The sequence below is a fragment of the Pseudorasbora parva genome, chromosome 12 (assembly GCF_024679245.1).
Source record: "Pseudorasbora parva isolate DD20220531a chromosome 12, ASM2467924v1, whole genome shotgun sequence".
Lineage (NCBI taxonomy): Eukaryota > Metazoa > Chordata > Actinopteri > Cypriniformes > Gobionidae > Pseudorasbora > Pseudorasbora parva.
The window spans coordinates 16,811,312-16,831,732 of record NC_090183.1 but is presented as its reverse complement, the minus strand read 5'-3'; the positions used below and the strand labels follow the sequence as shown (position 1 = coordinate 16,831,732).

The following is a 20,421-nucleotide window of genomic DNA, read 5'->3' as shown; positions in this document are numbered from 1 at the left end:
AGTTTATGTATTAACTAATATGAACTAACCATGAGCAGTTCATTTGTTACTGTATTTGTTAATCTTTGTTAATGTTAGTTAATAAAAAATACAGCTGTTTGTGGTTTGTTCATGTTAGTTCACAGTGCATTAACTAGTGTTAACAAGATTTTAATAATGTAAATGTTGAAATTAACATTAACAAATGTAAATAAATGCTTTATAAGTGCAGTGCATTATTAGTTAATGTTAACTAATGTTGTTAACTAATTAACATTATTTTAAAAGTGTTATCCAAATGACTATAAAGACAACAAACAAGATTTCAAAGGAATTCTGTGATTACTATCTGCTTCTCTCTAGCAAATTTAAGGCCATTTAAGATTGGTCTTGGTGAAACAGATCAGCAACACATGCTGCTGCTGTTATTGCTGCTAGTGCAGCTGCTACAGAGCAAGTACAGAGACTTGCTACAGCCAGTACACACTGCTGGGCGCCTGTAAGAAACACGAATAAGAGCCTGTAAGAGACACAAATAGCGTACATGAAATTACTCGTAGCAAATCTTTATGGGTGAAGCTGTGGGAGGTTGACTGTTTCTGATAGCATGCTGCTAAACACTCAACCAAACTATTTAAATGTTGAGCAGCATGCTCCTTGGCTGCAGATGCAACAAAGACCAATAAGCTTTTGCTATGTAGTGATAATGTGATTCATGACAGAACATAACATTCATTGAATTGAAAGGAAGATGGGCTTCTGAGTCTGGTTCCTCCCAAGGTTTTTCCTCTCTGCAACCTAAACATCTTTTGGAGTTATTTTTTCCTCCACACTTTTCTGTTGCTTTTAAAAAGAATGCATTTTGAAAAGTTTTATGTAAATAAAAATCCATCCGCCGAAGATGATGCACACATCAAATTTGAAAAATTGCAACCCGACGAAACGTTATGTCAGATTTCATAGGGAAATTTCATTGGCTCTCCTGTGTTTCGTGACCAATTGCGTCATTACGTCAGTATTGATTGTGAAATTTCATTGCCTCTCGTGTGTCTTGTGACTGATTGCATCATACTAAAGAGGCTTGCATTTAAATGAGAGATGAGTAAGTGCTATTTTGGTCTGTTTTTGCAATAAATACCTGTGACCTGTACTTTGATTTGCCTGTTAAGTGTTTCATCTTGTTGAGAAGTGGGTAGGTTTAGTGTAGGAGTTGGGTTAGTTGCTCCAAAATATAAAAGTAGCCTACACTTTAAAACATGCTGGGTTAAAAACAACCCAAGTTGGGTTGAAAATGGACAAACCCAGAAATTGGATTGTTTGAATGGGTCCATTCACTGGGTTCATACAACCCAATTTCTGGGTCTGTCCATTTTCAACCCAACTTGGGTTGTTTTTAACCGAGCATTTTTAGAGTGTATACATATTCATAAAATCATCTTAAAAAGTCTAATTTTACAAATGCAAAGAATTAAATGCATCTTGATCTGACGCATTAGGCAAACAATTGAAAAGAATAAGCACCCTGCTCATTAAAAAATTATGTTAAAGGGGTACCCCGTGCGTTAAAAAGTGACACAGAGGGGTCCTTACCAAGCGTCAATATGTGACGAGTTGGGAGTGAGACCGTGTTGGCATAGCCCCACTAGATTCGCTGAATATGGATTCCCCCATGATCCAACAGTAATTACCTCATCTAGCCATGAGCAGCTTCCTGCATTGGGCCAGACCAGGTTAAGCTTAATCTGGCCATGGTGCACACCATAAGCTCCACTAACTCATCATATGTGGTGCTATTAGGAGGAGAAGGCAGCCTTGGTTATAATGTCTCCTCAGAACTAGAGGTGAGCAGCATGCTCTCAGCCAGTCCGGAAGAAGCTGTGGAGTGAGAGGAACGAAAGAAACCCCTTCAAGCTCCTCTGCTAGCACCATCTGTGATCCCCACTATCTCAGCAGACGTGGGTCAGGAACTGCAAGACACTGTTTTCTTTCACTCAGCACACAAAGCGGCTTCCTGAAGACAACAAGCTGACTGTGTAATGCAGGTGGTCTTTTTTACCTTTGAGCTCTCCATGCGATGTCATAGCATTGCAGTTGGCGTGATTTCACACATGCCTCAGACATTAGGTTCCGCAGGATCTGTCTCCAGCGCAAGAAACGGACTCAGCGTTGAGAGGGAACAGAACATATACAAACTTTTATTTCTGCTTAAGCACTGTGCTAGTTTCAAACTAGACAAATGCATTTCTGAACTTTTTGAAGGTCTGAATGTAAGTGAATGAATGAGAGTAAACAACAGCATACTTCAGTGAAAATCATTAAAGGAAAAATACATAGAAAAATAAGATATCATGTGCAGTGGAATGCTATGTTTCCTGTTTAGCTACCTGTGTCATGCATCAGAAGTTTGCGACCAATGTATTTTCTGTTGGGAAACGATTATGCCTTCTGGTCAAAAGGTTGTCATCACTCTTTTATAGAGCAAAATCAGGTGGCAGGATTAGTGTTGTCATTGCCCCAGAGAAATTGTGTGTCAAAAACTCAAATAACTTGACCTCACAAAGACCTTTACTGGCACATATCTTTGATGGCCAATAACTTTTTCTTCTCTCATTTTGAACATTAATATAGCATAGGCAGCCATCCACACAGGTTCATGGCTGATGTGGGGATTTGTCATCTGTTGCTGATTATATGATAGGTGCAGACAGCCGAATAGGCTCCAAACAGAAGGTGTTCTAAAGTTTTCTGAAGCCATGTGATATAGGTTATGCAAGGTACAGAATAAAATTTTATTTGTTGTTCACTGAAAATCGTCCTCTTTGCTCTTGCTCTACAATATCATCATGTTTTTTTTTTTTTTTACTCCTGTCATGATTGGTCACAAACCAAAGGTATTTGCCATCAATGTCCAACATTGAACTGTATATTAAAGAATAGGGATGTGTCAGAAGTCGAATGCTATGTTCCGAAATTAAATTCTACGGACCCCCTAAAGGGACATGGTAATAGGAGGAAAATATGAGATGGAAAAAATATATATTTCTTGTTTTTGCATTCTTTCACAATTATATAGTTGGGTAATTATTTACCGGTAGTATATATTTTGTGGGCATCAGGTAGCCACTATCAATACTGTATGTGGGGTATTTTAATTGCTTTTGAATTCATAATCACACATACTTTTTGTATAGGGAGCAGCGGATACAGATTTAGGCTTCGGGCACATCCCTGTTAAACACTGCTTTTTAAATTGAACTTTAGTGCAAATGGCATTTGAGTGCACAGGTTGAGGGTAAGATTTTCACTTAATAACTGATAAAATTGTATCTTTTGGCCTCAATTGTCAAAGCTATCATTTGACTTCAGAAGAGAAACTGTAGAGAATAGAACATGTATAGGTTCAATAATATTACAAAAGGGTGAGCAAATTATGGTAGAAGTTTCATGTATGAGTGATGTATTTTGCATATATATATATATATATATATATATATATATATATATATATATATATATATATATATATATATATATATATATATATATATATATATATTATTTAAGATGGAAATATGGTTTCTGCAGAAAACTGACAAACTGAGTCTATAATGCTCATGCAACTTTTTATAATCTCTCTTTCAGACGTTGCTCAGTCTCAAGGTCCAGTAAACAGCAGCCAGGTTCAGAAGAAAGACTCTCTTGAGGGTATTGTGTCTGCCAATGGTGCTTATTCAACTGACCGTGCTCCTCCTGTAGTAGAACACGCTCTTCCTCTTCCGGTGGCCAACCATCCACTACCAGCTGCTGACCACGCCCTTTCTGTCAGCAGTGACTCAGGCAACTCCACTGCTTCTGTTAAGACAGACCGCACAGATGATGCTCAACAGTCTTTGTCATCCACAGGGCCTGTGAGCCAAGCTCCCCCTGAGACTGCAATTAGCCCTTGTGAGAACCGAGAGTTGGAACAGCTTCTCAGTGGTTCTGAGGGTCCACCACATCGCTCTCATCAGAATTTCCTCTCTTTTGCCAACACAAGCCCAGGGGGTGGTGTGCGTCACCTTGTGCCTGCCCAGGTCCACGTTAACGGACAAGCAGGTGCTGAGCGTGAAACTGATATTATTGACGACGAGTTACCGGAAAGCCAGGTTGGAGATAACAGTGCAGGCAGTCTTGGCACACTGTCCTCCTTTGAGGGTCAAGTTACACCAGCTGACAGCAAAGCAGTTACTGAATCCACTGTAGTAGAAGTAGACGGTGAACGTGGTACTTTCCTTGAACGAAGGCCTAAAAAGGAGATGCCAGTGCACCAGCTTCGAGGGTCATCATCAGCACATGGACTGATAGACTACAGTGGGCAGAACGAAGGAATGTACCGCTCGCAGTCATATGGTGGTCTGATGCTGGAGGGAGGACCTCGGTACTTGCCACAAGCTCCTGAACGTAATACCAGCAGCCGAGATGCAGTTCAGCGGGGGCTCAGTGCTTGGCATCAATATGGTCTTGTGGATGACCCCTTCTTTGGATCGAATGGTACCCTGCCACACTTCCCAACTCGTGGAGGAGGATCACAGCAGGATGTAGAACAGTCTATAGATGCCCTAAACATGCTAATGCTTGACTTGGAACCTTCACATACACCAGTTCCCAAATCTCAGAGTGCTCCCCCTGGTGAGAGCATCTCAGCTTTCCAACCACCCTTTGCCCAGACACTAGCCAGACCTTCTTATCAGGCTGACCAGGCTATCTATAGTGTCACTGGTGGCCCGCCTCTGTCTTCCTCTGCCAGTTTTGGCCAGTCCTCACAAAGATCCTCACCTGCTTACCCCATGACTCCACTATCTGAGCATCATCAAAGGGGTTACCAATCCCCTCAGGCTCATTCACCAATCTATCAGCAAGATCCCTACAGCATCCGTGGAGGTTCAGTTACAACACCATCCCCAACTTTACCCCTTCCATCTCCAATCAAGCCCCAGTATGTCTACCCAGGAACTAGCGAGGTATCTTACTCTCCAGATCTTCAGGGCACATTCCCAGGCCCTCAAAGAAGCTACAGCACATCGTCATCACCACTCCCCCCTGTTACCCTTGCAAAAGAGCCTCAGCCAAAATCTGAGGAAGAGATGCCAAACCTTGAGGGTCTTGTGGCCCAACGTGTGGCAGGTGAGGAAGAAGGAAACATGTTGGTCTGAATACACAGCTGTTGATGCGCATCCATGATAAAAAAAAAAAAATCTGTAAATCATCTGTAGGTTATTATTATATTTTCTTTGTTTTACCTCACAAACCTTTACCTTCACCTTTTGTTTTACATTTTCATTTAAAGAAAACCAAAAAAACATGATAAATTTAGCTGAAGCTGTACCACGTCTATGGTTCATTATCAAAGTTTGTAAGTGACATATTGATTGATAATCAGGATATGATTCTACCTACCCTTTACTCATTTTGACATCATGAGAATATATCTTAGTCTTCTCTTGGTTTTATATAACTCTGTAGAAATAGAGTGCTTGGTTTAACATTAAATCATATTTGACAAAGAAAACAATACACCAAGCCCTGGTAAGCAAATGAATCCATAAAACTGTCATCAGAGTCTCTCATCTCCCGATTTAGTCCTATAGGAGATAAACCAAACATACTGCATAAACATTGGAAAAGTTCCCTGCAAATATGTCCCACTGCATGGATACACAATGAACACGTTCTAATACTGGACTATAAAGTTCATACATGCTAAAGAATGATTAAAGAAGATTATAGAGGTGTCATAATTTCTCATGTGGATGTAGAGTATTCCTGGCAGATACTAATGCTGTTCACATCAACACTGTCCTCTGTGTAGGAGTGAATAGCTGCATAGATTAGAATAGATCTTACCATGCTGTGCTTCTGCTCCTGCACCATGCATTCTCTGGATTGAACAACAGACTGTTGAATTTATAGGAAAATACATAGTAGCACCATCTTCTGGCAATTAATTGAATTGCTGGAAGAGCTTTCTGAAGCAAACTTATTCAATGGAGGCTGTTGTGTCCCTTGTGCCTCTCAGTACTATAGCAGGCCACCATATCATTTTGGTTACTTGATTATTTAGTCACATGGAAAGCCACATACGATTCTAAAGATAAAGATAATCTAGCATTGTATTTTAATTAAATGAGAAAAACCTGTATGACAAGTACCAGAAATGAGAAATTATGAGTCAGATTCACCATTTCTTCATTTTCTTGTTTTCCCCCTTCTGTCTATATCTGCTGTGGCATATGGACCACCCCTCACACCACTGATACCCCACCTTCACTCTCCTCTTCTTCTACTTCAACCCACTCCATCATTCCTCCACCCAGAGTACAACGCTCGCATCCGGGGCATCTCCAAGAGCATGTCCTCCCGGTCCGAACATCATCGTTCCTATTCCTTCTCTGGTTTGTCCCTTCTCATGATCCTCCACCTCTCACTCTGACCCCTAATCCCTGCTATTCTCTCTCTACATCTCTGTCATCTTACATGCATGTCCTGCCTGTTTTTTTCTTTTTCTTTATGGGAATATTTAGGGGCCGAGCACTGAAGATGAGCAAGTAATTATAGTGAAGATTTAAGTGCAAAACTTTACTATTATTATTATTATTATTATTATTATTATTATTATTATTATTATTATTATTATTATTATTGTTGTTGTTGTTGTTATTAGCAGAATTAATAGTAGTAGTCAGAGATCAGAGTGTTGACAGCATGTCTTTTGTCAGTGATCCAAGCACAAAGTCATCAAGAATATTACACATTTAGAGGTGTAACTATAAATTATACTGTATTTCACTGATTATTTCAGTTTTATATCACTGGAATGCTTGAGTCAAGATGATTGCAATACAATTTGATTTCTTGTCCACCAAGTAGGAAAATGTTCTCAGTATCAAGTAGATTATCAATATCAATAATTATCAAAATCACAATAAAGTTTAAAATCAATGTGGCTGCTCTACTTTCATTAAATGGCTATAACATTTGAATCGAACCAGCTATTATCACAGATGTTGGTACACATATGTAAGGCCTGGAGCTTTCAGTCATCACATCAAAAACACTGAAAAATGTAGGGCATGGCCTATTTTGGTCAAATGGCTGTAATTTGTGATATTAGAAACAAAACAAAATACATATTTAATAGAAATGTAGCAAACTAAACTAAAAGGAAGGAACATTTATGGTCTGTATATTTTCTCAAATCACAAAAAGTAACAGTTAGAACTTGGTTGCACATGATCTGCATTTGCTTGACACTCTTCCATGTTCTTTAGGATCACATTCACGTACAGTCACCCCAGATGAAGCCATGCCAACTACACGCCGACGAACCACCAGTGAGAGCCAGTACCTCAGTAGCCAAAATGACGGTTCAGCCCACGGGGTGTGTTCTCCATTGAAACCTGTGTCTCCGGAGTTTGTCAACGCAATTGCAATGAACCCAGGTGGACAACCCAAGGAGGTATATAATTTAATTTTAACAATTAATTTAACATTGTATTATTTTAAATAAGTTATTGTAAAGTGTTTGTACTTCTCTCAGTTGAATTACCATAGCTCAATAGATTATTATTGTGATAGATTGTACTTAATATTTTCTCATCCAATATGTTTCCCTTTTAGAAGCTTGTGCATAGTTACAGGGAGGCCTTTGAGGAGATGGAATCAGTTCCTTTTAGTCCTACCCGCAGTAGTGGTGGTGAGATATATCTCCTGTCCTGACTCCTACCTGTACTGTTTCACGAATTTTTTTGCCACAGACCCTTTATTTGAACATGTAATTTTAGCCTTCTTCCAGAAATCACAATTCATATCAAAGTATTAAAAAAATATATTATATTATATTTTATTATATATTATGGACGGTTAAAATTCTGTCATGACTTTAGGTAAGAAAAGTAAAGCTAAATGTGAAGATGAAGATGATTTTGTATAGCAATTGCTTTTTTACTTTCACTATATTGTTATTAATTGGATACCACTTACAGAATGTGATAAACCATTAAATACTTCCATTCTATCATAATAATTCTAACTAGTTGCTTATTAGAATGCATATTACTAGGATATTGGCTGTTTATTAGTACTTATAAAGCACATATTAATGCCTTATTCTGCATGACCTTATTCTACATCCCTTAATCCTACCCAATACTTAAACTTAAAGGCTACAAAAACTACGACAATTAATACTGTCATGAATATATATATTCAAAACTTCCTTAATAACAATTAATAAGCAGTAAATCAGGAGTTTATTAAGGCAAAAGTCATAGTTAATAGTGAATGTGTTCCCCCTATACTAAAGTGTTACCAAATGTTTTTTTATGGGCTGAACACATTGAAGTTATGGCTTTCAAATACTAAACAATAATGAAGACGTTCTTGGAAAGAATTTGTATTGAATACTGAACTCTACATAGAATTTTACATAAAAAATATTATCGCTGCTGTGACAATGGAGGCTACATCTTAAAAACCATTCTGTGGCAAGGTAAGGCTATATGCTTAATGCTTAAATGCATTTTACACTGACCTATTATTTATTTATGTATATCTATCAGCATGTTAAGAGATGTGAGAAGCAGTCCATGCATAATGAGAGGTTTGATACTATGTATAAGTACATAATAAATTATTTTGTTGTTGTTACTACCACTAAAAATGAATGAAATACTTTCCATATTTATATTATAAGTAGTTTAGCTCCTTCACACAAAGCTAATGATTTAAGGGAAGCCTCTTATAAGACTTAAAGTGACTTATACTGTTGTTTTCAACACTTCTGAGTTTGGCCATTATGAAGTTTTCTGATGTAGTGCTTTAACCTGACTATCTCCCCTTTTGTTTAAATAGGCCATTCTGGTCAAGCCACTCTGTCGGCCACAGTCCTGAAGGCCCATAACCCTGCAGAAGCTCTGGTACAACAAAGCAGCTCAGGTGAGCACCTATAAAACTAATACGGTCCACTGGAAACTTTTCTTTAATGTAACGGATTCATTTTTATGTACTATTTTTATATTTTAATATTTTAATATTTATATTTTAATTGAATAAGTGCAGGTTTATTAATCATTACATAACTAGTAGTGCTCAGAAATTCCCACCTGCCCCACACCTGTCATCTATCTGCAGTGCTGATTTCTGTCACTGTCTTCCTGCTTTGCATTCTCACCACATGCACACTGTTAATATTATTTTCACCTTAAAAAAAACAAACAAACAAAAAACTGTCACTGCTCCTCTTTCTTTTTTTTTATGTCTGCCGCTGTCAGATTCTGATTCTAGTGATGGTATGGAAGGTAAGAGTATTTTGAGATGACAGTGGAAACCCTTATAATGACATGTATATTATGCTCAGGAATGCTACACAGTCCCTTCTGTACACTCCTGTTAATGCCTGAAAACCCTTCTTGTTTATGTGGGTTCTATTAAAATGACATTTCAGTGTTATAGTGTTAAAATTTTGACAATAGCTCTTCTTGGTAACTAGTCCTCGGAAGTTTTTAAAATTCAAATTATAAATACACATACGCAAACACCTTCCATTTGTCCTAAGGCAGCATGAAGTGTAAATTAATATTTAATGATCTACCGTCCTGCTGAGTTTAGTTCCAACCTGCTCCCACACACCTGTCTGAACCATGTTGATGTGTGTTTGATTAGAGTGTAGGCTAAACTCTACAGGACAGTTGCTCTCCAGGAGCAAGGTTAGCTACCCTTGATTTAGACAATGCCCTGAGCATGCTTCAGGATGGCACTAGCCTGTTTAGAAAGTTATCCTCTGAATAAACAGAGTCTGTTGACGTTGGTATTCTTTGGCCTTAAGTCATGATCCTGCTCATTTATATTCAGCACGTTATGCGTAATACAACGTGACCCATCTTTCTATTTGCCATTTTGAATTTTGTTAAAAGCCTACTGTTTTGAACTCATCCTAGAGCTTTGTACCAAATGTGTGTCATATATAATGTTGAGACAGTGACAGTAAAAGTTATTCACAGATATACAGTGGAGATCAAAATTAGAGAACAACATACAATTTCCTTAATTTCAAGGTCACTGCTTAGTCCTTTTTGAAATTATCCTAACAGGAGCAGAAGCATATTTTTTTTCTTTTTAAGCATATTTCACAAGTTAAATATATTCTGAAGTACAGTATATACAACTGAAATAAGAATGGTGCTAATTTCCGTAATAATCTGGCAAACCCTGTTTGAAGGAAACTTTCCAATTTCCCCTGACTTTGCAAGATGGCAAGCCACTCTAAGGTTACTGATACCCTACGACACCAGGTTGTCCAGATGAAGGCCAAAGGGATGACCCTTTCAGCCGTTGCAAAAGAAGTTGGTCATTCCAAATCTGTAATTTCTAGAATATTGAAGCTTTACAAAGACACTAATTCATTCAAGTACCCAGAAAGGTAAGCAAGAACAATGCACAAGAGGACAGGACAATGCGGAGACTTTCAATGTGGAATTGGTTGAACACTGCAGCTGGAATTACTCGCCAGTTCAGAGCTGAACACAGTAAGGATCTGTCTCGCCATACAGTGTCGTGTCATTTAAGAGAAATCAGACTGAATGCTCACTCTGCAGTGACCAAGCCTCTCATCAGCAGAAAGAATCAAAAGGCTAGACTAACCTTTGCTGAGGAGCATGTTGTGTGAACAGAGGAGAATTTGTCCAAAGTTCATTTTAGTGATGAATGCAAGTTTAATTTATTTGTGTCTGATGGGAAACATTATGTTCGGCATCAAACTGGGGAAAGATTGAACCCAAAGTGCTCAAAGAAGTCAGTGAAAGATGGAGGAGGAAGTTGCATAGTTTTGGGGATGTTTCTGAAGCAGGAGTTGGGCCTATTATACAGCTACATGTCAGAACCTCGGAACCTGTTTATCAGAACCTCTTTCGGCAACATGTGCTTCCTTCACTGCGAGCATCTCCCAATCAGCCCGCAATTTTTATACAAGACAATGCCCCTATCACACTGCAAAACAGGTAAAGCAGTTCCTTGAAAGTGAGAACATTGAAATAATGAAATGGCCAGCCCAGAGTCTGATCTAAACCCCATTGAAAATCTATGTAAAATCATTGGCGACAAAGTTATGGCTAAGAAACCCACTACAGTTACCAAACTGTGGAAGAGACTGGAAGAAGAGTGGATCAAGATCACACCGGAGTAGTGTGAGTACCTAGTGATGTCCTGTGGCCGCTGATGTGCTGAGCTCATTCAAAGCAAAGGCCTCTATACTTCCTACTAATGTTTGACTGCTGTAAGCATCACATTTCAGTTTAAATGTTGTTGTTTTTTGTGCTGCATTGGTTATTGTTCTCTAATTTTGATCAGTGTTTTTGACAAAATAAAGGTTTTTGTTGAAGTACCTTGGTATTTTGTAATACATGCTAGCAAAACAATGGAATACCCACAGCTAATCGTCCTTCAAACTTCAAGCAATGAATATCAACAATATTTCTGAAAAAAATCTAATGTTTCTAAATTGTTCTCTAATTTTGATCTCCACTGTATGTGACCCTGGACCACAAAACCAGTCATAAGTTCCACAGGTTTATTCATGGCCAACAATACATTGCATGGGTCAAAATTATTGATTTTTTCTTTTATGCTAAAAATCATTAGGATATTAGTTCAAAATCATGTCCCATGAAGATATACGAAGTATACTACAAAAATATATTATTAGTAGTAATATGCATTGCTAAGGACTTCATTTTGACAACTTTAAAGGTGAATATTTAGATTCTTTTTGCACCCTCATGATTCCAGGTTTTCAAATTGTTGTATTTTGGGCAAATACTGTCCTATAACAAACCATACATCAATGTAAAGCTTATTTATTAAGCCTTTAGTTGATGTATAGATCCCAATTTTAAAAAATGACTGGGTTTGACCAGGGTCATATATCTTGTTTTTGTATTCCCAAGCTATATTTCTTGATTTTGTTTTCTTATAGAGCCACATGCTTTCATGGGAACAGGAGTCAGAGGAGGAGGACTGATTTCTCCTTTGCAGCACCCATACCCTTCGGAACGACCAGTTCCTCCTGCCCACACTTTCAGCCCACCTCAACCAGTTAACAATGCTAGCTCTGATGGGTAAGTGTTGTTATCAGACCACCATCCCTTTTTCAAATCCAAAATATGATAAACATTAGAATAGTAATATGTCATAAGTTACTATGCAGTAAGTAATGCAGGACACATGGATAGTAATACATTAACACTTCAGCTACTACTATTAACTAATATGGAAACAAGATGAACTAATCAGTAAGTAATAGCAAATTTAGTACTAAGATAGTTCCTTATTAGATAATCCAGAATTACTGAATAAGATTAGACTCATTAAGAACTATTAACTGACTATTAATCTTTTATTACTCACATTTTCTCTATTTTATCACTTTTGTTTTCAAACAGTTTTGGCAGTCAGCCTGCCTTTCCATCATTTCCATCTGAGCCCATCCGTGCTCCTCTCTTCCATGACACCTTTACTTACCTTAACCCTGATGAGGCCACTGTTAACATCATGGGTGTTCATCATGTCCCAGGAAGCCCCAACACACTCCACCGTACAGTGGCCACCAATACACCGCCAAGCCCTGCCCTTCAACGTAGGTTTGGTGGTCAGAGCAGCCCTGCTTTGGGTCGGCGTATACCAACAGCCAGTGGTAGCAGTGAACCAACCACTCCCAACAGTCCTCTTCTGGGTCGCAGTGGCAAATTCATCCCACCGAGTCCTGTGCTGGACCGCCACCCCTCACCTGCTCCAGTTGCCTCTAGCCCAGATCACAAAGCCCCGTTTAGGGGCCAGGCCACTCCAGATGAGAGACATGGGGCACAGTCCAGGCAAAGCACCACTTCTATGGTTCAGCCTGGGCCTGCTACCCCCACATTTTCCCTAGAGCAACAATCCTGTAGCCCCTCGCTGTTCTTGCCCCTGGACCTAAGAGCAGGATCCATTGCAGGAAACTCTGAAAGTGTTCCAGCAGACAGCAGTGAATGTAGGAAAGCTCCCACTCCTACACAATTGCAGCAACAAGGTCCTGCAATCGCTTCAATATATGGTAAGATATGAAATCCACCTAGGAAGCATGTGAGTGAAATCACTAAATGAAACGGATGTGTGTACTTATTTGAGCAACTATTCAGAAATCCATTTATTCTTTTCAGCCGATGGACCTCCAGATATTAGACTGAATATCAAATTTGTTCAAGATACATCCAAATATTGGTACAAACCAGAAATATCCAGGGAACAAGGTAAGAGTTTCACATAGTTTTTTTCTGAATAAGTGTAGAGTGGAAAACCCATCTGTCACAGGAGAGGCCATATCTACACACACTCAAGAGGACAACTCTCAAGATTCACTTCCCTGCAGAACTTATGCTGCCTTCACATGCTTTGAAATTATCATGAATATGAGTTTCCTAGTCAAAAAATGGACATGAACCAGTCGTATTTATTACTGAGGGACCTCTGAGATAATTTTGTTACTCGATTTTGCTGTTTGCTGCTGTGACTAGGATCTTTAATGTGTGCTTTGAATGGCCGTTATATCAGACTTTACTTAATTATGCACAATATTTTACTAAAATATTTTTTATTTAAATACTCTTACCTCTGGTTTCACAAACAAGGCTTAAAATAGTTCTAGACTAAATTGCCTGTTTGGGCGGTTTTAACTGAAAAATTTTAAGTTCATATCTTAAAATATGTCAGTGCTATTGTTTTATCTCAAGATGCACAGTAATGTTTTTTGTAGGTTAATTTATAAAAGCAATCATTTTGATTGAAATTTACAAAATCAAAAGCATTCTCACAGTGCAGCACTCTGCTTATCAACATTTATTTACTATGTATTAGATATCATTTGTGTTTTTCTTTTTTCTTTCTGTTGGTCTAAAATGTGGGTTATGATGTTAAAATGACATTTCCCCAAGAAACAAGCAAGTATGTGAATCTGGCGTCCTCCATGATTCCTAATTATGTTCAACAACAAAGCACACGAACGTGAAAAACTCGTAATCATGACTTTAGAATTGGTAAGTAGGACATTTGCGAAAGCATGTGAAGGTAGCATTACCTAACCTAATCAAACACACATGAACAAGATTACTAAAAAGTTACAGGCATGAGAGTTTGATCAGTATTGGAGATAAATTCTGCAGGAAAGTGGCTCTTGAGGGCCAGAGTTGCTTAGCCCAGACAAAACACACAATTTTGGTCATAATAGAAGATGTGAAGTTAGTGTTTTGCCTTTGTATGGAAGTATTGATGGCTGGTGATTTGTATGTTTCAGCCATTTGCATTCTTAAAGATCGTGAACCAGGAGCATTTGTCATTCGAGACAGTAACTCGTTCAGAGGAGCATATGGCTTGGCTATGAAAGTAGCCTCTCCCCCTCCAACAGTGCAACAGAACAAGAAAGGTAAAATAACTCTCTGTGCATCAGGTCCTCACTGAGCAGACCTTCATCCTCATTTATCTTTTTCTCTTACCTTAAAGTTGGAGACATCACAAATGAGTTGGTCCGACACTTCTTGATTGAAACAAGTGCCAAGGGCGTGAGACTTAAGGGTTGTCCAAACGAACCGTACTTCGGTAATAATGAATTCCGACTGACTTTTAAACTTCTGTCTGCTGTCTATTGTACTGACTTAAAATCGTACCTTTTGAAAAAAACAATGTCAGTAGTCATCTACCCATCAGCTTGTTTGTGTACTGTAACTTGTCTTTGGTGTGTTTGTGTGTGTTTACAGGGTGTCTGTCCGCTCTTGTATATCAACATGCCATCACACCTCTGGCTCTTCCATGCAAGCTAATGATCCCTACAAGAGGTGAGAATGCCATTGTCATCCCATTCCTGCAGCCTCTGTAACTGACCTCTTCTCAATTGATGGTGTTTTTCTTGGGTTTGCATTACCCAAACACTGAATGCCCTGTATTTTCACTCAGTGTTAATTTGAAACCGATCTCACAAAAAAGTGTATAAATAGTATGATTATGCAATCTCCTGGGCCAAAATGGGTTTGAACCAAAACCCATTTTGGCGTATACATTCCATGAGATTGCACACTTGTTCTATTGATAAGCATTACCATGTGATTCGTCTTGGTTAATTTATTTTTGTATTTCATTCATTTGCTTTTTGTGTCTTCATGTCTTACGTTTTTTTGTAAACAGATCCAAATGAAGAGGCCTTGGAGTTAGCCACACCAACTGGTTCAAGCATGGATTTATTAAAGCAGGGAGCAGGTGAGCCTCTCCCTTTCTGTTTCTGTTTCACTTCTTTTATTGCTATCTGTATATCTTATTTGCCTCCTCATTTCTTGTATCTTTCCTAACATTTCAGGACCTCCTAAACCTACTGAAGATTGTTATGGTAAATATGGCAAATCATCTCCTAGGTGATATTTGTGTCCCTGTTTGCATGCTAATTTTATAATAACTACTGGCCATGAACATCGACAGTACTTTCACCATGTGCACCTGGAACCTGAAATAAGGTGATAGCAGCTGGCCATCTGAATTGATTTTGTATTTTGCATTTGGTTTAAGTGTGTGTCTGTGGGGGGGGGGGGGGGGGGGGGGTTGGAATATTGTTACACATGATGGTATGGCACTTTTTTCCCTAAGTTTTCATAAGTCATATTTAGCTCAAACCCAAAAAAGTTGGGACTCTACAAACTGTGAATAGAAACGGAATGCAATAATGTGGAAGTTTCAAATTTCAATATTTTTTTCAAAATACAACATAGATGACATATCAAATGTTTAAACTGAGAAAATAATTTTAAAAGTGTAAAATAATTTGATTTTAAATTTCATGGCATCAACACATTGGGACAAGGACATGTTTACCACTGTGTGGCATCCCCTCTTCTTTTTATAACAGTCTGCAAACATCTGGGGGCTGAGGAGACAAGTTGCTCAAGTTTAGAAATAGGAATGTTGTCACATTCTTGTCTAATACAGGCTTATAGTTGCTCAACTGTCTTACTTTCTTCCTCTTTATGATGCGCCAAATGTTTTCTATGGGTAAAAGATCTGGACTGCAGGCTGGCCATTTCAGTACCCGGATCCTTCTTCTATTTACCCATGATGCTGTAATTGATGCAGTATGTGCTCTGGCATTTTCATGTTGGAAAATGCAAGGCCATTCCTGAAAGAGATGGCATCTGGATGGGAGCATATATTGTTATAGAACTTGGTATACTGTACCTTTTAGCATTGATGGTGCCTTTCCAGATGTGTAAGCTGTCCATGCCACACGCACTCATGCATCCAAATGAGCGCTGATAACAACTTGGGTTGACCTTGTCCTCTTTAGTCTGGATGACATGGTGTTCCATTTTTCCAAAAAGTACTTCAAATGATTTGCCTGACTACAAAATAGTTTTCCACTTTGCCACAGTCCATTTAAAATGAACTTTGGCCCAAAGAAAACGCCTGCACTTCTGGGTCATGTTTAGATATGGCTTTTTTGACTTATAGAGTTTTAGCCGGCAATGGCGAATGGAACGGTGGATTGTGTTTTGCGACATTTTTTTCTGGAAGTATTCCTGAGTCCATGTTCTGATGTCCATTACAGTAGCATTCCTGTATGTGTTGCAGTGCCATCTAAGGGCCCGAAGATCACGGGCTTCCAGTATGGTTTTCCAGCTTTGACCCTTATGCACAGAGATTGTTCCAGATTCTCTGAATCTTTGGATGCAATGTAGATGATGATAACTTCAAACTCTTTGCAATTTTTCACTGAGAAACTTCTTTCTGATATTGCTCCACTATTTTTCACTGCAGCTTTGGAGGAATTGGTGATCCTATACCCATCTTGACTTCTGAGAGACACTGCCACTCTGAGAGGCTCTTTTTATACCCAGTCATGTTGCCAATTGACCTAATAAGTTGCAAATTGGTCCTCCAGCTGTTCCTTGAATATACATTTAACTTTTCCGGCCTCTTATTGCTACCTGTCCCAACTTTTTTGGAATGTTTAGCTCTCGTGAAATCCAAAATGAGCCAATATTTTGACATTTCAAAATGTCTCACTTTCAACATTTGATATGTTATCTGTATACTGTTCCTTGAATATACATTTAACTTTTCCGGCCTCTTATTGCTACCTGTCCCAACTTTTTTGGAATGTTTAGCTCTCGTGAAATCCAAAATGAGCCAATATTTTGACATTTCAAAATGTCTCACTTTCAACATTTGATATGTTATCTGTATACTATTGTGAATAAAATATGAATTTATGAGATTTTTAAATTATTGCATTCCTTTTTATTCACAATTTGTACAGTGTTCCAATTTTTTGGGGAATCAGGTTTATATATTTTACCTCAGATCATAGCTTATGACATGTTTTTTATTGTTGTTGCATGATACTGTTTTGGTGTTGTTTGAGGCAAACAAGTTTTGGGATGCAACCTCTGTTTTTCGCACTCATTTTATCTTTTTCCCCAGCATGTAATGTTTTGTACGTAAACTCTGTGGATATGGAATCTCTGACCGGTCCTCAGGCTGTGGCCAAAGCCATCACTGAAACGCTTGCTGCTAAATCCGGACCTATGGCAACCATTGTCCATTTCAAAGTGTCCACACAGGGCATCACACTCACCGACAACCAGAGAAAGTGAGTGGATTGATTCTGTGTTGTCTTGAATCAAGCATGTGTGATCTTGGAATAACCAAACTTCTTTTTCCTTGAAGGATTTTTTTCCGACGTCATTACCCAATCAACATGATAACATACTGCAATTTGGACCCACAAGACAGAAAGTGAGTATTCTGGTCAGATATTTTAGTTGACTTCTGCATCCTCCATGTATGTTTAGTCCTTTTTGGAAATATGTTTGACACCAAATTCATTAAGATCACATGTCTTATTGTTCTTACAGGTGGAACAAAGCAGAGGGTGGGGAGGCAAAGTGAGTATGCCATATTCAATCATTGTCAATCATTTTGTTATAGACAGAAAAAATTGCTCTAACAAATATTTAATTTGTTTTATAATGCAGACTGTTTGGGTTTGTGGCTCGAAAACAAGGCAGCACAACTGATAATGTGAGTCACCTGTTTGCTGAGCTGGAACCAGACCAGCCTGCTTCAGACATTATCCGTTTTGTCTCCAAAGTCATGCTGAACACTCAAAAACCTTGAGTGGCCGCCCATCAACCACCTTGATTTCTCCATATGAGTCTGAATTTTATCGCCAAAGAGGATTTGGTTATTCTTATCTTATTTTTCCAGAGTGGATTATTCTTTTTACATACTGTATTACTTTCTTTTTGTTGAATAACTCTGGGGGTTGGGCTCTTACTCTTTCTTCTTTGTGAAGATTTGAAAACGATGCTGTTTTTTGTGTGAAGAACTTGCTGAAAAGCAGATTAAGAAGGTAGTGTGTAAATGGCAGGGATAAAGGTAGTTCCTCCGGCCTTCCATATCAGGAGGCAGGACTTTACAAAAAAAAAAAAAAAAAAGATAAATAATATTTAGATAAAATGCCATTATTGTGATCGAACAACCAAAGGTAGAAGAAAAATAAGGGAAAAAGATACTATCTGACAGCTCTAATTTGTCTTTTTGTGTCCTCCTGTGAAAAGTATGAAGATTTTGCATGTTTGCTTGCAAGATTCACAAGAGTAAGTCATTTTCTCTGAATTCAGAGGACTTTAGTTTGCTCAGAAAAGCATTTTACAGAATCTAGCTTTTCACTTCATCTTCAAATAACAGACCAAATCTGTTGAAGAAAAAAAAAAGTGGTCCAAAAAATGGCAAAAAAATAAAAAAAAACATTGACCCTGCCAAACTGACCACCACAAAAGACTTGCTACACTTGCCTGTGGACATGGAACTAACAACTACACTGCAGTCACTGGAAACTTTCTGCTGAGATATCCATCTGGATAGTAAAGATAACACTGGCTCTACCCACAATGTCCTGGCTGTGGTAGTAGATGTTTAGCTTTTTTCTGAACTGTGCTCAACATCCCATTCACAGCTTTGCCACAGTCAGTGACAAATATACAACAACATTTTGTTGCATACTATTTGAGTGCATGGGTAGGTCCATTTTGTACTTGTCTTTAAAATGTATTATGACAAACCATGACATTAACTGAATATTTATTTTTGTTGCAGTATTACTCATAACTAATATTTAAAAATAGTGTATAGTCTACAGAAAAGAAAAACTTGACTTAAAGGTTAAAAATGAATTATTTTAGCTAAAATATCAAAATCAGGTTTTGAGAAGCTCTTGATGTACAATGTATGTTACAGTTATTGTCTTTATTTGAATGTGTTCACTGTGTCATTGTTAGGTGTTTTAGAATGAAAAGGCATGAATGTGGAAGAAATTGAGAAAAAAAAATATTTTAGATTAAAAAAACACCAATACATGTATAAATTTGCCATGAGTGCTGCCATTATGTGTGTGAATCAAACAGCTCCTGCAATCGATATGAATTATGTTATTGGTCAAAGGGAGGTCAATTCTTTGCAGTTGGAAATGTAAAAGAGGAAATGTAACCATGTTTGCCATAATAATATAGAATTTCTTGAAATGCACTGTCCATCCTGTCAATAACTAGGTTGTTATAAGATGTTCCTTCTCTGTTCACCATCATTAAGTGCTTTATAATCATAGATGGGGCAAAAGAGATTGAATAATACATTATCTAAATAAATTGACAGGATGGAGGGTGTTTTGTTATAGATTTTTCTATAACAAGAGGCAATGGCAGTACAAGTAAACTCTGAGTTAAGGAAGACATTGGTAGAAAGTCAAAGCAGTTCAAATATGTTAGCAGTGTTTAATAATTATTGTAAGGTTTTACTGTTTTTCAAAGGGGGTTCTAGCTGCAACATGTTCCACTGTTTTAAGGAGAGTAATAATGGTGAAAGGAACTGTGATTCGTGAAGTGAAAGGAACTGTCAGGTTTACAGTCATTTTTGTCTATTTTCAAATGGTCAAAAAGGAGCAATTTGACAGACCATGTGCAGTTGAAAATAAAAACAAAAATCATAAAGTAAACCACTTTTAGTTTTATCTATTTTCAGGATGTTTTGTGGTTGGTGAATGTTGATCATGTTGAAATACATTGATAGAGAAGTCTAGTGTCTTGTGATTAAACTGAACGGTATGCTGTCATTCTGTGGAATTACAATGCAGCTTACTAGTATTTTAGCAGTTACTTTAGTAGCTTAAAAATAATCTGTTTGTGGTAGAAGTTTCTCTGCAGATGAGACATTAAGGACCAAGTATTGTAATCTCCTGCAGCCAAATGCGTACAAGTGACAAATAGGATTCTGATGTTTTTGATTTACATTTACATTTATGCATTTGGCAGAAGCTTTTATCCAAATACCATACTTTTACAT

At 38.0% G+C, this 20,421-nt stretch overlaps 1 protein-coding gene across 1 annotated transcript in view; it reads left to right on the top strand.

The window, feature by feature from the left end:
• Positions 1 to 20,074, top strand: part of tns1a (tensin 1a) — a 134,689-nt gene extending 114,615 nt beyond the window's left edge. The window contains exons 18-35 of the mRNA XM_067459359.1: positions 3,622 to 5,142; positions 6,333 to 6,410; positions 7,287 to 7,474; positions 7,636 to 7,711; positions 8,869 to 8,952; positions 9,288 to 9,314; positions 11,987 to 12,128; positions 12,453 to 13,099; positions 13,206 to 13,295; positions 14,336 to 14,464; positions 14,542 to 14,637; positions 14,796 to 14,873; positions 15,220 to 15,291; positions 15,389 to 15,418; positions 17,503 to 17,671; positions 17,749 to 17,817; positions 17,937 to 17,966; positions 18,057 to 20,074. Of these exons, the coding sequence (XP_067315460.1) occupies positions 3,622 to 5,142; positions 6,333 to 6,410; positions 7,287 to 7,474; positions 7,636 to 7,711; positions 8,869 to 8,952; positions 9,288 to 9,314; positions 11,987 to 12,128; positions 12,453 to 13,099; positions 13,206 to 13,295; positions 14,336 to 14,464; positions 14,542 to 14,637; positions 14,796 to 14,873; positions 15,220 to 15,291; positions 15,389 to 15,418; positions 17,503 to 17,671; positions 17,749 to 17,817; positions 17,937 to 17,966; positions 18,057 to 18,198 (3,668 nt within the window). The 3' untranslated portion in view covers positions 18,199 to 20,074. The remainder of the gene's footprint in view (positions 1 to 3,621; positions 5,143 to 6,332; positions 6,411 to 7,286; positions 7,475 to 7,635; positions 7,712 to 8,868; positions 8,953 to 9,287; positions 9,315 to 11,986; positions 12,129 to 12,452; positions 13,100 to 13,205; positions 13,296 to 14,335; positions 14,465 to 14,541; positions 14,638 to 14,795; positions 14,874 to 15,219; positions 15,292 to 15,388; positions 15,419 to 17,502; positions 17,672 to 17,748; positions 17,818 to 17,936; positions 17,967 to 18,056) is intronic.
• Positions 20,075 to 20,421: the final 347 nt, after the last annotated feature.